Source organism: Aedes albopictus, chromosome 2, assembly GCF_035046485.1.
Source record: "Aedes albopictus strain Foshan chromosome 2, AalbF5, whole genome shotgun sequence".
NCBI lineage: Eukaryota > Metazoa > Arthropoda > Insecta > Diptera > Culicidae > Aedes > Aedes albopictus.
Window position 1 is genome coordinate 183,792,466 of NC_085137.1, and position 17,712 is coordinate 183,810,177.

The 17,712-nt window shown below is 40.4% G+C and overlaps 1 protein-coding gene across 5 annotated transcripts in view; it reads left to right on the forward strand.

The window, feature by feature from the left end:
• LOC109409288 (protein rolling stone) overlaps positions 1-17,712 on the forward strand; it is a 122,028-nt gene that overhangs the window by 83,096 nt on the left and 21,220 nt on the right. For all 5 annotated transcript variants that reach the window (XM_029858968.2, XM_029858967.2, XM_029858966.2 and 2 more), the window contains one exon: positions 2,783-2,902. In XM_029858968.2, coding sequence (XP_029714828.1) covers positions 2,783-2,902 — 120 coding nt within the window. The remainder of the gene's footprint in view (positions 1-2,782; positions 2,903-17,712) is intronic.

Sequence of the window (17,712 nt, forward strand, 5' to 3'; positions counted from 1 at the left end):
AAGAAACTAATTCGTAGAACATTTTTGGGACAATCGATTCTGTTTCGGAACCGGCTCCGGTTGTCCCACCGGAAGTGGTAAAATATAAAAATGAATCAAATTCATACATGCGGCACATCAAAAAGCGGTTTTTTGGAAATCCTAATGAATGGTTAGTAAGAAAATAGTCTCAGACCATATTTGGGACAACCGGCAGTGTTCCGGGTATCCTGCCGGAAGTGGCCAAATGTAAAAGTGAGTCAAACTCGTGGGACACATCAAACTATGTTTTTTTTTTAATAATCTGATGAACGGTTAGCAAGAAAATAAGCTCAGACCACATTAGAGACAACCGCTAGCGTTGGGTGCTTGACAAAACTAAAGCGATCTCATCACAATCACACCTTTTCAGATTTCTGAGGAGTTACTATGCAGTAGGATGGTTCAACGTTGTATGGGAAAATAATAGTTCAATTGCAAGACCTCCAAACCACAAAGTGATCTGTGATTGCGAAAAAAGTTATATGCTAGCTTGATCGGCCTCCAGTGTTAGTGAAGGTGGTCATGCAGTCAACTAAGAGGTCTGATATTTTTCAGCTCTATCTACTGTCTATGCGTTGTACATTACTCGGAATTTGTCAAGAATATGTGCCTTCAATAAGTTTCCCAATTCGATGATGGTTTTTAGAATAAAATCTTGCATTTCTAAATAGAATATTCTCAGGATTCAGGAACACTTTGGCTTACGTCGATGGAAAGATCATGAGTACTTATTACATGAGAAAAGCACTATCACCAGTAGGTGGATTAATTTGGTTTTTAAGAAGTCTTGGCTCAAAAATCATGCAATATGGGTGAATTGGGTATGGAGAATATGTCCGGAGATGGCGGCCAAAATCCAAGATGGTGGCCCACAACTCAATATGGTGGCTGTTCTAAGGAGCTCTAAATCCACATGTCATGTGGGTTCATTTAGGTAAGTATTGGAAAATCAAGACCAACAAAGGATTCATCAACATTACGTAAACAAACACGTTTCTGTCGACTTAGGGCCTTTTGAGATCCACCCATGCATCTCACCACCACTAACAGAAAGCTTGATGTTAGCGCTCTCTGTTAGTGGTGGTGTGATGTGTGGGTGGAGTTCAGAAGGCCCTAAATCGAGAGAAACCAGTTCGTTTACAAAATGTTGATGTGGCCTTTTCGATTGTTGGTCTTGAATGACCGAGTTCAAAAGTGACTTCAAAATTATGCAAAAATATCGTGCAAAATCTTAGAAGTCAGTAACTTTGAGTTATATGAAAAACAGGACTAAATTTAGTGAAATAATAATCAAAGCAAAAAACCGGACAAGCTTCTTGACAAATTGTCTCAAGGTCAATTAGACTGCCTTGAGTCTAGTCATTGTATCTTCCTATAAGCTGTAGCTGTATCTATAGACTGTGCTGCTGACTGACCAGTTGCTAATTTACCTCTCAGCAACTAGCTAATTAGATTCCACGTTTCGCTAATTCATGCGGGAATGTTTTTGTTTTCGACTTTGCGACTTTTGCTTTCTGCAAAACTGCCACTTCTGCTTGCGGCCAAACTTGACCGCGGAGCTCATCGAAAATCTATGTCACGAATCCGGCGACACATTCGAATTTTTGGGGCAAAAACGTTTCACTTTCGCATCAGCCAAACCCAAGCCAGAGATTGTTTTGGGTAGGATGGCCCACAGAAGGAGATTATACGACACCGATATTATAAATTATGCTATGCAAATTAGACATCTCTTTGGACTCCGTGGCGAGCCAGCCTACAAGACGATGGGAACCGCGTAGATCCACCCCAGATTGATGATAGAAACTGGTGGTGAAATTCGCAATAATTTTGCGAACATTATTGTGTTACATAACAGAACGGCCTCGGGACAACCTGATGGATGATCTGGTTAGTGTTTCGCTATTGTTTGGGAAATCTTCTTGCGAGATGCGGAGGTCATGATTGCACCGATCCCTGTCGCAGTTGATTGCCTCAATAAATCAGCTAATTAAATCACAGAGCGCAGATCAATAGACACCGAGTGGTCGGAGGTCATCGAACAATGTCATGACATCTTTACGTAAACAATGAACGATGACGCTGCTGTGCCGTAAATCCAATGGGGCCCAAGCGATTATCTAAAAGCAACTTTGCAAGTGAACAACATCCAACGATGCTCGCCCCGACTCGACTGGTGCCCATGCTGTTTGATTTGCTCTCGAACCGTGTAGCAATTTATCTCCGAAGGCTGGGAGACCCCGAGTGAGTTGAGTAGGTATCGTGATATTGGGGCCGCAGACGGGGCTGAGTTCTCTACTTACCATGGGAAATGGATATCCGTCATTGCGCACAAGAGCTCTCAATTGCAGATGCAAATGAATGGAAGTCTTTGAAATTCAAACAATTGTAAGCTATATTTCGTCTCTGACTAAAGATGGGACATCTTTTCAGGCCGTCCTTCAAGGGTTCATCTTTATTCAGTCTCATGTCCGCGTTCAAACAAGGAAATCCTTGGTTATTAGCTCGAATTTATGGCATTTCAACTGAACTATTCTGAATATTGTAGCTATTGTCAACATATCCTAAAACTGATCCATCCATTTATTCAAGTCCAAAGCACTTCCAGCAACTTTGCGTACACCGGTAAAGGTCAAGCAACCATCTGTTTAACAAGCTTCGACGAGTATTTACTAGGAACCCATTAGACGTAATCCATCTAGCTAGAGGTACACAGAAACAGCAGCCAGCATTCATGAGTGCATTCTTTCTGTCTTTCCAGATAAAATTTGCAACACCGAGCAAATGCCACGTGCTTTCAAGATCTACTGGATGATGCATAACATTACGTTGATCGTATCGATCTGCATCACTATCATCTACTGGGGTATACTGCATAACGGTAAGTACGAGGTGGAGTCAAATGCACATCTAAGGGTCCCTATCTAACAAGGATAAATTCGAGAGCTATTGTAGGTTTAACTGAGTTTGCTCGAATCTGGGAAATTTTGTTTGGATATTGTATAGTGTGTTACAATAAAAAAAAGCGAGAATTTCTTCCAGGAAATTAGTGGATTTTTTTGCAACCCATATTTTTATTCTCTCTTTTTGTCTTTATTTTTGATATTTTCAGCACTAAGCTGTTTCATCTCGTTCTATATAAACAGGTGGACACGTCCCACTAAATTATTTTAATGATTCGTCATGGAATTTATCCAAATTGAAACCACAAAATTTGGCTTTCTATTCCGCAGAATCATTACCTGTTCTGTGGCTTAGTTGGTAAAGCGTCAGTCTAGCGAATACAAAGTCGTGGATTCAAATCCCACCAGAACGCGATTTTTTCACAAAAAATCATCTCTCAATTTGTCAATTAGCTGTGCCTTCTAACTAAAAGTTTTTCTGTATGAAACCAGAAACCATCACCATCAACCATGAAATGTTTAGCAGAGGTTACTTTTTTTCTCTCACAAAAAAGTTCAACAAATTGTAACTTTTCATAGGGTGCATCAAAAAATTCTCAAATTTTGACTGTCAACCTATTATTTGTGCATCATTGGCATAAGTTTGTGTTCGAATGGTTAAACTTTCTCAAAGCTAAGACCGTAAGAACGTTCTCGTAGAACACTATATTTTAGACAACTGGTTTTGAACTGTCATATCTTTGAAACCAGTGATTTGATTATAATTTAATATTGAGCATTCATTAACAATGTATTGATACTTGATAAGACGTTATAATATGTTATATTTTCCCACAACGAATAAAGATATGCCGGTTTGACGTTTTTCTCATATAGAGGAAAATAAGTCAAACTTACAACACCAAACAAAAAATACTAAATATATGCTTCCTTTAATCCAAATTGGCTATAATACAGGGGGAGGCCAAAATATTTGGGATAGGCAGCTTTTTCTTCTCTCACAAAAAAATCAACATGCTGTAACTTTTCATGGAGTGCATCAAAAATTCTAAAATTTTGACTGTTTGCCAACCAAGTATATGTGCATCATTGGTACAAATTTGAGCTCGATTGGTTAATCTTTTGCGAAGCTAGAACCGTTCTTGTAAAACACTATTTTTTGAACAACTTATTTTTGAACTGTCATATCTCGGAAACTAGTAAACCGAATTGAATAAAAATTTGAACGATTCTCAACAAAACAATAATGCTTGAGAGTTCTTCAAAACATGGGTACTTTTTAAATGTTGAAAAAAGTTATTATTATTTGGAATTTTGAAAATGAGTCAAATTTACAATACCGCACTAAAAATACTAAATGTGTACTTCCTTTAATCTAAATGGGCTCTACTATATCTGGTTATAGATATCTTAAGAACAGAAGTAGAAAATCTTTGGATATCGAGAATAAAATTTAATGAAATAGATGTGAAAAAATTACATTTTTTCGAGAAAGATTCAAAAAGTGTCAATCCATCATAACTTTTTTCGTCGTTTGAAAAGTACCTATGTTTTTAAGGATTTTCAAGCATTTATATATTGTTGATAAACGTTCAAAATTTCATTCAATTCACTGGTCTCCGAGATATGACAGTTCAAAAATTAGTTGTTCAAAAAATAGTGTTTTACGAGAACGGTTCTAGCTTCGCGAAGAATTAACCAATCGAGCTCAATGATGCACATATAGTAGGTTAACAAACAGTCAAAATTTGAGTATTTTGACGTAAACTACGTCTATGGGGAAGGTACGGTACTGTACCACGGTACCGGGTGCAAAATGAAAATCTAAAATTTTGCGACCGTCACGAAATTGCAACAGATTTCAAACGCTAATAACTCAAAAAGTAATCGATGGCTTTTTCGGATTTAGGATAGGAAAACTTCATAACAATTTTCTACAATACACAAAAGTCACTATTTTCAATCATAAACTTTTGAAATATTGAAAACTGTTGATCCATGTTTCTATTTTATTGACCAATCACGTGCAAGCACGTTTTTTGGGTTTTTCGCTGCGGTATAAAAGCATTCTGCTTCTTCTCATCTTCCATCAGTCTTCTTCGACTACTCGATGCATCGAGTAGTGAAATTACATGAAATTACAGCTCGGCAAAATTCAGCAAAATTTTGCTGATTTTCAGTGAAAAAAATTTGGTGTGTGGGAACGCATCGGCAGAGCGCTGGCGTTCTGAGTTAGTATTCTTCCGAGCGTCGACAGCAGTGGAGTGGGATAGAGCGTTTTCATTTCGCTCACCCATTCTGCTTCACACTACCGAGCGCGTTGGACGTGCCGTCGGTCGGCAACCAAGCAGCAGCAGCGGCGGTGACTCAATCGCATTTTCCCAGTGCGGTAGCAGAAGCGGGGTGGCTGATTTGCATTCTCTCAGTGTGGTAGCGGATGAGCACGGCAGCAACGGAATAGAATTTTCAACGTCGGATCCAACACCTTCGCCGAGGAAAGAAATCCCTCCTGAAAGTGGAACATATTTTGGTGTTGCGCAATCAAATTTAAACAGCCCTTTTGAGGGTTACTATTTAAATTTCTGCACAAGAGTTCATTCAGAATTATCCTAGAAAGTAGCCGTCATATTAAAACCAACTACACTGGAACCTCTTTTTATGCACATGGCTGGGACTGCATAAATTAAAAATGTGCATAAATTAAAAAAGGCATAAAAAGAGGGAAATTTATGCATAAATTAAGTTTGGGCTTTAATTAGAAAATCTAGTTTGCGAGAACAGATCTTGCTCCTGGGCAGATGAGGTGGGGCTAAGGGGGTTTCCTAAGGGGTTTCCAGAATGTTCCCAGAGAGCCCAAAAAGGGGGTTCCAAGGGGCTTCAGGGGCGTTTTAAGGGGTTGTTTCGGGGGGTTTGAGGAGCCTTACAAGGGTGTTCTGTCAAGATTTTTGGTGTTTTCATGGGATTACGGAGAATTCTGGGGTATTTCCTTGGGTATTTCAATAGTATTAAGTGGGTTTCAGGGGCGTTCCAAGGGGCTTTATTAGCAATTCAAGGGATCTCAGGAGACTTTAAAGGGTGCATGAGGTTTGAGGGGCGATTTATGGTATTTATGAGTCTGCTCTGAAACTTCCTGAAATGCCTCAAAAATCCCCCTTGAACCCCCCGGCGACCCCATGTAACGCACCTGAGAGGCACCGAACCCCACAAAAACTCCTCCGTAACGCTTAAGTAACGCCTCTGCATCCCGCCGAAAATGTTCTGAAACGTCTTGAAATGCCTCCGAAATCCCCCTTAAACCCCCTCGGACCCCATGTAACGCACCTGAGAGGCTCCGAACACCCCGAAAACTCCTCCGTAACGCTTCCGTAACGCCTCCAAATGACGCCGAAAATGGTCTGAAACATTTTGAAATGCCTCCAAAATCCCCCTTAAACCCCCTCGGATCCCATGTAAAGCACCTGAGAAGCTCCGAACACCCCGAAAACTCCTCCGTAACGCATAAGTAACGCCTCTGCATCCCGCCGAAAATGCTCTGAAACGTCTTGAAATGCCTCCAAAATCCCCCTTAAACCCCTCGGACCCCATGTAACGCACCTGAGAGGCTCCGAACCAAACGAAAACTCCTCCGTAACGCATAAGTAACGCCTCTGCATCCCGCCGAAAATGCTCTGAAACGTCTTGAAATGCCTCCGAAATCCCCCTTAAACCCCCTCGGACCCCGTGTAACGCACCTGAGAGGCTCCGTACATCCTGAAAACTCCTCCGTTACGCTTCCGTAACGCCTCTAAACCACGCCGAAAATGGTCTGCAACTTTTTGAAATGCCTCCAAAATCCCCCTTAAACCCCCTCGGACCCCATGTAACGCACCTGAGAAGCTCCGAACACCCCGAAAACTTCTCCGTAACGCTTCCGTAACGCCTCTGAATCACGCCGAAAATGATCTGGAACATCTTGAAATGTCAAAAAAAAAATCCTCCTAAACCAAAACCCCCAAAATCGCCTCCATAACGGCTTTGAAACCAGCCTAAAATGCTCTGAGACTCCTGAAATGACTCCGAAATTCCCTTAACACCCACTCGGAGCCCATGTAACGCACATGAGACCTTCGAACACACACAAAAACGAACCTGTAACCTTCCTTTGCTCTCATCTGTAAACACCCCCCGGTCGCCGTTGCAATAGTTCCTGTCATTCTTAAATATTCTTATGCACAATAATGGTTCTGAGTAGCTCTCCCTCTTTTTATGCAGGGCATAAAAAAGGTGCATAAATTAAAAGTGCATAAAAAAAACATGCATAAAAAGAGGTTTTAGTGTACAGTGACCCCACAATTTATGAATCGGCAAAAATGACCACAGTTTATGGATCACTCCATTTGATCAACATGGTGATTCATAAATAGTGTACAAAAATTAAGGTGATTCATCGGTGTGGGGTCACTGTACAAAGAAAGCACTGCCGAGCGCGGTAGCCGCACCGACAGCAACTGAGTAGCAGCAGCAGGGATGGTGGTTCATTAAGATTTCCCCTGTGCGGTAGCGGATAGGCATGACACCGCAACTGGGAATTTTCATCTGAGAGAATTTAACCGCTTGATGTCGAATCACACGCAAAAACGGCCTCGCTCAAAAATGTGTTCGGCCTGCACATTTTTAGTAAACATCCATGCCGCACATGACTGTGTTCGAAACACACATTTTTTAAAAATTGCTCGTACGCTCATATGAGCATGTATTTTGCAATAATTTCGACATGGCAACCTCACTGGGTTTATAAACCACCTTCAAATACCGAAAAATATTGATATTTTGCAAAAATGTGAGCGTGCGAGCAATTTAAAAAAATGTGTGTTTCCAACACAGTCCCTGTGCGGCATGGGCGCTACTCAAAAATGAGAGCTTTTATTTTAGAGAGCAGTTCTGAATTCAATGTTCTGTGTGTAAACTTATGCGCGCATCAAACATGAAATTTCTCCAACTTAGAGAAATTTGCTGGTTTGCTGGAAAGTGAAAATTGTTAATCAGCGTTGCCAAATTTCAATAAAAATTTTCGAATTTCAAATATTAGTAATCTTTAGTAATTTTGACCGAAAATACATGGAATTTGTAGTATATGCAGTGATTCTTTACTATATATTTTAATATTGGTTAATCCTATGTCTACTGTTCTGAACAATAATTATCATTTTAAATTATTTTGAATATTCCGCAAAAATAAACGATAACAGATAAATTTTTATGGCATCATTGATTTTGACTCCCCTCGTATCTAACCAATCACGTTCAAGAGGGGAAACCATACCTTTGTGCAGTATAAAAGCAAACTGCTTCTTCTCATCTTCGCTCATTATGGTTGATGCGGAGGAAATTTAGGTAGCGGATAGACATGACACAGCAACTGGGAATTTTCATCGGAGAGATTTTAACCCACCAGGGTGCGATGACGTCACGATTTCGATTCCCGCATCTTGTACCAATGTTTAGGGAACCCAAATGCATTGTCAATGGGGGAACTCATTTGATGTTGGCTGCAAACAATCCTATTGAGTGGGAATAGGGATGTCACCTACGTGTTTTAACCGCTTGACCCATCGACGCAGAAGCATAGCCGGGAAGCGGAGTTCAGTTTGCTAACGCCGGGTCATCGGTGGTGGCTCATTCGAAATCTCCCAGTGCGGTTGCGGATGGGTACAGCAGCACGCGGAAAAATTTTCATCATCGGATGCAGCACCATCATCGAAGGAAGAAATCCGTTCTTACTGTTGAACAGATTTGGTTTTGCGAAATCAAATTTAAACAGCCCTTCTCAGGGCTACAATTCTGAATTTCCTGCTAGAGTTAAAACCGAATTCTCGCGGCAAACGCATCGCCAGAAACGTAGCAGTAACGGGGTGGCCCATTCGCATTCTCTCATAGCGAGCGGTTGGTCATGTCAACTGGGAAGAATCTTCTTATTCGGAGCTAAACCGGGCGGCAAAAGATTAATATTAAATGGGAATTTATTAGAAAACTGAGTGAAATTTCTTCTACAATTTGCTGGTTTGCCTAAAAATGAAAATTGTTAACCAGTGTTGACAAATTTGAATAAGATCAAAATTACAAAATATTAAATATCTGTAATTACCAGTAATTTTTGCCGAAAAGTCTCAAAATGTGTATTACATACAGTTATTTACTAAATATTATAATATTCGGTAATATTAAGCCTACCCGTCTGGAAAAGGCTAATAATTAATATTGAAGAACAATTTAGGTTAGGAATGCATTTTTCCCAAAATTTCAATAATTTGCTAATGAAAATCAGAAATGAGTTACGTTTAAGAATGTAATCGCTCATAAAACAACAAAGAGGAGGAAGAATAGAAATCACCGAATGAAGACAACCATGGTATACACCTACCGAGCTGTCCGCCAAAAGTTCTACAAACTTAAAGTAGCTTCCGATCAAGCCAACCCACAAACTTCGAAGCTGGTCTAAACAAATTGTAGGATTTGTTCGACAAAACAGCAAACAGTAGTCCGTTATCAATCATAATAAACTGTTTTACGTAGTTTACGTCATTCGGTTGTGTCTTGCACACACCCCTCTGATTTTTAATGCATTCTACGAAAAGTTACAGCATGTTAAACTTTTTTTGTGAGAGAAAAAATAGTTGCCTGTCCCAAACATTTTGGCCACCCTACTAAAGGCATCTTGTGAACAGAAATAGTAAATCTTTGGATATCAAAACTAACTAATGACACTGATGTTAAAAATTCGCATTTTTTCGAGGAAGGCGCACGAAGTGTCAATCCATCATATTTTTTTTTCAACATTTGAAAACTGCCTATTTTGAAAAGATTTTCAAATTGTTGATCATCGTTCTTATTTTCATTTGATTCGGTTCACTGGTTTCGGAAATATGACAGTACAAAAATCAGTTGTCTAAAAAATAGTGTTTTACGAGAACGGTTCTAGCTTCGCGAAAGATTAACCAAACTGTCAAAATTTGAGAATTTTGGATGCACTCTATGAAAAGTTGTGAGAGAAAAAAAAAGTTGCCTATTCAAAACATTTTGGCCGCCGCCTGTATCCTAGATCCAGTCTTACCCAGAAAAATCATATCGGATCTCTCTACAGACTTTAATTTCGCCAATTGTTGCACTGCTAAGACTGTAGTTTTGGGTTTGTTTAACTTGCTTGGAAATTTGGCATAAAGGTTGAGAAATATCCGTTGAACTATTTAGTCTCATTTTAATTAAATTTCCTAGAACCACTTACGTCAAAGCACAGAGAACAAACGCACATGCTGGAACGAAATTTCTTGAAAATAGTATGCAATCCCGGTTAGAAAAAAAAACAAGTGCCAGTGCGACACTGGCGCCAAAAAAATAAAACAATAAGCAAAATAAGAAGACGTTTGAAATCAGCTGATTTTGGGGGCCTTTGACAGATATCCTATGAAAATAACAGTTCAGCGTTTGCGCCTTTGTGCGGCAATTGTAAACAGTGGCATACACGGACCTGTCAACTGAAAAGGCCTTTGGCGAATTTGCACCACTATTTTAAATGTGACAGCGTGGCGTAATTGTCACATAGCCAGTAACTTCAAAACAACCATTGCAATCGCATTATAAGCTTAGAAGTCCGTTCTCTGTAGATCTAGGACGACTCCTAGATCTCCAATCCTTCTCCAAAAAAAAACCTTCCCGTGCTGGTTGTGTAACTGCAGAATGCTGTCAGTATTTAGTAGCAAAATCATCACACTCAAACATTCTTTTTCCTTTCCAACTGGCATTAAGGACTTCACCGGTGCCGTTATTGATCAACATTTATAAACTGCTAAAATTGCGCTTTGAGAATAAGTGATGTTTCCCAACCCTCATTCGTTTCTAAGTGTAATTCATAGCTTCCACCTCTGATCATTCACGGAGAACATGTATAGCCAGTCTAAGCTAAGCTATTTTACCACACCTAATACATGACTCGGTAAACTATCATGACTCCGCTCTCCCCTACTTGGAGTTATCTTCGAAAAAATCCTGAGAAAATTATCCGGAGAAAAGCAGTCTCAGGATACCACGAAATTCCAGAAGGAGTCCATGTAGGACTGTCTGATAGAACCCCGGAGGAATCATCTGTTGAAAATAACGCTTTAAACTTCAACCAGTTTGTAGAAAATGACGATTATCTGGCTCAAAGGTTATTGATCAATGAGTTTACATGTTTTACAGCCAATTAGTCACGTATTTCTGTAATAAATTTAATATTTTCCGAAACTGCGTGTTTGACGAGCTTCAAAGACACCTTCAAACATTTGTTACCATAGCAGTTATGCCAAGTATGTATTCGCTAAGCCGGGCTGAAAATTTCATTTCGTCATATCTAAATTCAACCACCTACAGCTCATTTTAGAAGCTGAACCTGAGAATATGGTATATGAAAAACTTGTGCGGCTAGACCAGTTCTGCAAGAAAGTCACGGAAAAAACACTATTTTTCGAATATTTAAGGTAAATGTCACGGGCTACCTTCGAAAAATGCCAATGATTTTCACAGTGAATATCATTTGGCATTTTTCAAAGGAAGTCCGTGACATTTACCTTAAATATTCGAAAAATAGTGTTTTTTCCGTGACTTTCTCGCAGAACTGGTCTAGGCGCACAAGTTTTTCGTATACCATATTCTCAGGTTCAGCTTCTAAAATGAGCTGTAGGTGGTTGAATTTAGATATGACGAAATGAAATTTTCAGCACTGATTCTGGCAACGTTCAGTGTATGATTGTCATAACGAACCAATGTCCTCTATCATAAGCGCCTTCAATAACGCGGCCTATTTGATCGATTTTGGAATGTCTTCAACGGCATTCAGAAGCCATGTCAAACATTAAATGTTCCCAATCAATGTTTAAATTAGTATAAGTAACATTCATTAAGACGTATGTTAGATGGATTAACAATAAATTAATTAATAAATAGGAATTCCTGAAGAAATCCCGGGTGAATTCCATCAAAAATTCCGAAGGAAGTCTCACAAGGAATCCCGGGAAGAATCCCTCGAGCAATTCCGGAAGAAGTTTTTGAAGGGTTCTTTAGAGGAATCTCGGAAGAAATCCCATATTGAATTCCGGAATATACCCCTGAAGGGAACCTGGGAGAACTCCTTAGGAAATCCCAGGGTAAATCCTTTAAAAAAATCTGGGAAGAATCGCTAAAGAAATCTCGAAAAGAATGCTGGAATGAATTTCAGGAGGAATGCTGGAAGAAATCTTGGGAGGATTCCCTGAACGAATCGCGGGTGGAATCCTTAAAGAAATACCGGAAGAACTCTTCAAAAACATGCCGGGAGAAATCAATGAAAGAATCTTTGTTAGACTAAAGGAATACCCAGGGACAAAACCTGATGGAATCCCTAGAGAAATTCTTGACAGAAACCAAGAGAAATTTCTAAAGAAAATCCTGGGTTAGACCTCCTTCTCTCGAGTTTCCAGGAATTTCTTTGCAAAAATTTGCACTAAAGCCTGTATCCGCAATAATCGGGACACAGAAGTACGGCTGCAGCTCTGTAATGAATCGGTAAAATTGGCCAAATAATTGACTAGGAACTCTTTGGTGTATGTTTATTATCTGTGCCAAATTTCATAAAAATCGATGCATTACTTTTAATTGTGGATAAAAAACAAATAGACGTGGATTAAAGCATTTTGTACAATCATGACCAATTTTCATTCGCATAGTAGATGGTTATTTTACGCTACAGTTCAAAGTTCTGTGATGATAATTATGAAATTTCGTTAGCAGTTATGATACTTATAGAGACACTTTCTTGCTAAATTTCATCAACTTGTATCGATTGGTTTGAAAGCTACTTGTTTCGATAAGGGTGAGTGTTAGTGAAAATTTTTCGTGTTTTTCATGTGCGATGTTTGCCTATTCATAACTTTTGAATTTCTCTGCCAATTTTCATGAAATTTTCACAGAAGGCAGTTGATTATGTGTATATTATGTCTGCAAAATTTGATGATTATTGGTATAGTACTTTCAATAGTACAATCAAAACAATAAAGGGTACAGACTAATTGCTGTCTGAGGGGCCAAAATCACGTTCAGTCCTTATACATGTTTCGACTATAAAATTGTTAATAGTGCATCGATTTTTTTGAAATTTTGCCTATACAACAAATGTAGATTGAGAGGTTTGTGTTCAAAATTTCAGCCATTTTCTTTGTCAAATTCAAAAGTTACAGCGCTGACAAGCAAAACTAGGGGCTGTACAAAATTCAATGGCGCACATTCTACTCCTTCATTGCTACAACAAAAAGTACTGCACCGATTCACATGAAATGTTGTAGGTGAAATGAACACATCTTAATATGTTACTAGGCCAAATTTGAGCAATGTTCATGTATCTATTCTGAAAAGAATTCCAGAAGAAATCATGGGAGGAACCTCCTTCTAATACTGAATTAGTATTTTTCTAACTTCCTCTTTGGAGCCACCTAAAGGATGTAAATCCAAGCAAGGGAATGATGACAAAAAATGCCTGTATTTTTATTTTCACCTTTTTCGTACCGTAAAACGGGGTATCATTGAGTAGCGCGGTAACATTGATCGGCTTGACCGACTTCATGAAATGTTCATACAAACATTTTTAATTGAATCAGTTTCTGCTCACAAAAGGTATATCGTAATTTGCTGTTATATACATTAGCGTGGTTCAAAAAATCGTTTTTGCTCCACACCGCTTATTCGATTCCTATCCAGAATATATGCCTTCTCTCAAAATTTGAGCTCATTTGGTTGAAAATTGAGACTGCACAAGCCCTTCAAAGTTTGTATGGGAATTACTATGGGAAAACGATGTTTTTCATTCGATCCACCGTAGCATTTCCCCAAGTGCCTTAGTGGGTTAGTCGACCCTTGGTAATCCTAGGCTACTCTATCAGCTACAACTTTGCCGAAGACCGCATTCAAATCGAACACCTCATTAATTAGTTACCGATTTTTATCCAGAATCGAAATCTTTACTCATGATGGTTGAACTATTCGGTGGGCATCACTGCATTTTGCAGTGAAACATAGTAGCCATGATTTCAGTGTGCTATCTTTGGCGCCATATGCAGCAATGTTGCCTGCTGGGAAGCTAGAGGATCACTGTTAAAGTTTGCCCAGTTGGATACAAATCGATAACTAATTAATGAGGCGTCCGATTTGAATGCGGTCTTCAGCAAAGTTGTAGCTGATAGAGTAGCCTAGGATTACCAAGGGTCGACTAACCCACTAGGGCACTTAGGGAAATGCTACGGTGGATCGAATGAAAAACATCGTTTTCCCATAGTAATTCCCATACAAACTTTGAAGGGCTTGTGCAGTCTCAATTTTCAACCAAATGAGCTCAAATTTTGGGAGAAGGCATATAATCTGGATAGGAATCGAATAAGCGGTGTGGAGCAAAAACGATTTTTTGAACCACGCTAATATACATATCTATTAAATTACATTCAATTCATGAAAATTGAATTTTATAAACATTGTAATAAACTGTGTTTCGTAACGCAATGAGATACATTGTCAAACATTCATGGTAATTATGGTAATCTAGTAATTAATACAATAGAAGATTAGAAATCACTGTAAAACTTCAATATGGTATCCTAGAGCTGGATTTAACAAACAAGACCTTTATGTAAATGCTTTTTTTTCTGTAAAATATACGATTTATTCAAAGTTGACTGTTTCATAATACTTTTCTAGTGATGCTGGGTCATTAGGCCGAAGGTCATTAGGCCGAAGGCCATTAAGCCGAAGGCCATTAGGCCGAAGGTCATTAGGCCGAATGGTCATTAGGCCGAATGGTCATTAGGCCGAATGGTCATTAGGCCGAATGGTCATTAGGCCGAATGGTCATTAGGCCGAATGGTCATCAGGACGATACACACATGCAAAATGGTCATATGCAGAGGAAGCTCTCAGTTAATAAGCTGAGAAGCAGGCTTTGTCTCAGTGGGGACGTAACGGCAAGAAGAAGACCCAATGACCATTCGGCCTGATGACCATTCGGCCTAATGACCATTCGGCCTAATGACCATTCGGCCTAATGACCATTCGGCCGAATGGCCTGACACCCTTTTCTAGTTGCTTGATAAAACAAATAATTTCATACGTCGAAATTTTTGACAGCTTGTTAGAACAATCAGAGATATAGTAGTTTCAACATGAACTAATGGGTTGTTTTAAAAGATTGCACTTTTGCTTATAACAAAGCCGATATGTGATTGTGTTGGTGACGACAGCTCCTGCAGCAGCGCAGCCGCCATTATGTACTTCGCTTTTTATACGTTCACCATCAATCCAACTTGTGACTTTATGGTGATCCCCGATAGTAACTCAATACCTGCAAAATATGCAAATGTTACAAATATGCAGTTACGGGCAGCGCTGCCTTGATTATCCATGACGGTGCTCCCCTCACCATTCAGGTGTTCGTCATAGTGCTTCTTCCGTCTTTCGACCACCTCACGTCCGTCCGTCAAAATACTCCCATCTTTATTCCTGCACATTTCGACTAGCCGCATATAGCCTTTGTGAGATGCGTTGAGCTTTTGGTAGAACTTCAGCGTTTCTTGTGAACGGCACAGCAATTCTATTTGTTCGAAATCCTCTGCTTCCAGACGGCACTCCAGTAGAAAGAAGAGGCGGGCGTTTTCTTTTATATCGCTCTGCTTTATCGAGTCCCATGCTGCAGCATGACCTCGACGAACCAATTGTTCTCTTCGGCTCCGTTGTGGATGGTTGCTTATATCGTACTCCAGCCATTGGCGGAGCCAGGATTTTCTTTTTTCTTATTCACTCTCCTAAACATACATCCCGTTCTTTCTCTTGCTTGATTAGGTGAGTGAGTAACAAAAAAGAAAAAGCTGGCTCCGCCAATGACTCCAGCAGTCCTCGGCTTCATTGATCTTGCCCTCATCCGACAACGCTTCAGTTACTCCATGCGGTTACTTCAGTTGCTTCAGTATAACAACAAGGCGGCCAACGTTACGTACGTTGATTTAGGAGAGTTGATGGTGCATTTTTATCATCACCATCATCAGTTAGCACCACGAAAGGTCCCGACGTCGATAATGTCGGAGAAGTACCGTCCGTCAATCAGAACGTGGTCGATTTCCCGAGCAAAGTCCAACAACAAAATTACAGCAAATCGAAAACATGATTTTAAAAAGACACGGACAACGTCTTCAGCTTTCGGCTGTACAGACTGTATTAAAACTTAACACTAGACAACGGACAAACGGAGCATGCACCAGTGGAAACGGGGAAGTAACTATTCTCACGAAAAGTTTCAACGCCCGAAGCGGGAATCGAACCCTCATCCCATAGCATCACGCTAACGCCGCTCAGCACTAAAGTGCATAATTTCCAGACTACACCAAAAATGTGTAACCCTTGCACATTTACAAAATCAGCTCCAGTGTCCGCAAAATCGTTGAATTCGCAAAAATTTTTGTACGCCAATCTAGCTAGGTTTACCAGTGACCTTGGAAAACAAAAAAAAATCAACATTTCGCATCTAGACGAGTGTACGAGCTGTTTTTTGAGAATGTGTAACTGTCACTCATTTTTGTGTGGTCTGGAAATTATGCACTTATGAGTAGGTCTTACACATTTTAGTGCTGAGCAGTTTTAGCGTGATGGTGCGATTATAAGCTTTGAAACGAACTTTGACCCCGGGAGTCAATTGCTCCGCCCCAGAGGGGGACGGGCCGAAACCCCAAGCGGCTGGTCTGAGCCAGCGGCCGCTTTGGGGTGGGCACTCAAGGCCGTCTTTTGGGCTCCCGGGTCCCAGGGCGTTTAGCTGGGGAAGTTTTCGGACGGAGGGGTTTCCTAAAAGCTAAACAATTACCTTTTAATTTAGTGTATTCATCCAAACTGGTACGTACACGGTAGTGATGCGGTGGATCTTCATGCAGGAGGAGTACACGCGGAAAGCAACCACGTGTCTTGAAGTTACCCGCCCCGCTGCTCTGGGTGAGGGAGGGGGGGGGGTGGATGGCGGTTGACGATTGCTCCGCGATCTTGGATCCCGACGCGATCGCAGATGTCCGAGGTTCTTGTTAGTTGCACTGGTGGTTGACGGCCCGCCCCATGAAAAGGGGGGGGGGGTTTGTTCGTGGTTGAGTTGAAGCGATGGTGTAGATGGCCCGTCAGGTGTCCCATCAAATTCGCGGATAGATGCTTGTCAGCTTCCACATTGTCGGATCTCGTGTCGGCTCAAGGGAGGACGTCTCTGGCGACCGACCCTCGGCTATAGATACTGATTGGCGAACTTCAGCCTTCACGAGTCCTTTGGGCGGCAACTCGATGGCTCTAGCTACTTTCCGACACACCTTGTCTGTTATCTGGGTGATCACTGACTTCCCGTTCATCACTTCGCTCGGTCCGAAGACCCGACTCCCTACTTCGTTCGTCAATCTTCGCCTTTTTTGTTTCCGTTCCCATAGCACCATACTTCACTTGGATGTTTGCAACCGCCACCCACCTCACCAATCTGTGTTTTAGTACTCTGCTACCAACACCGTACACTCAGTTTGAAATGATCGTTTAAAATCTATCTGCACAATTGGTTTCCCTATCTTCCCACACCGTAGAAAAATAAGCAAAGTGTTACCGTACGGTAACAGCTTGGTGACCCTAACCGCACGGCTATTGAATTTTATTTTGATTGGACGTTCGGTTACCGAGATATCTTTCAAAGTGTGCTAGGGAGTAGTACAACTTAATTATTTTAGATATTTTTGACAAAGTGTAT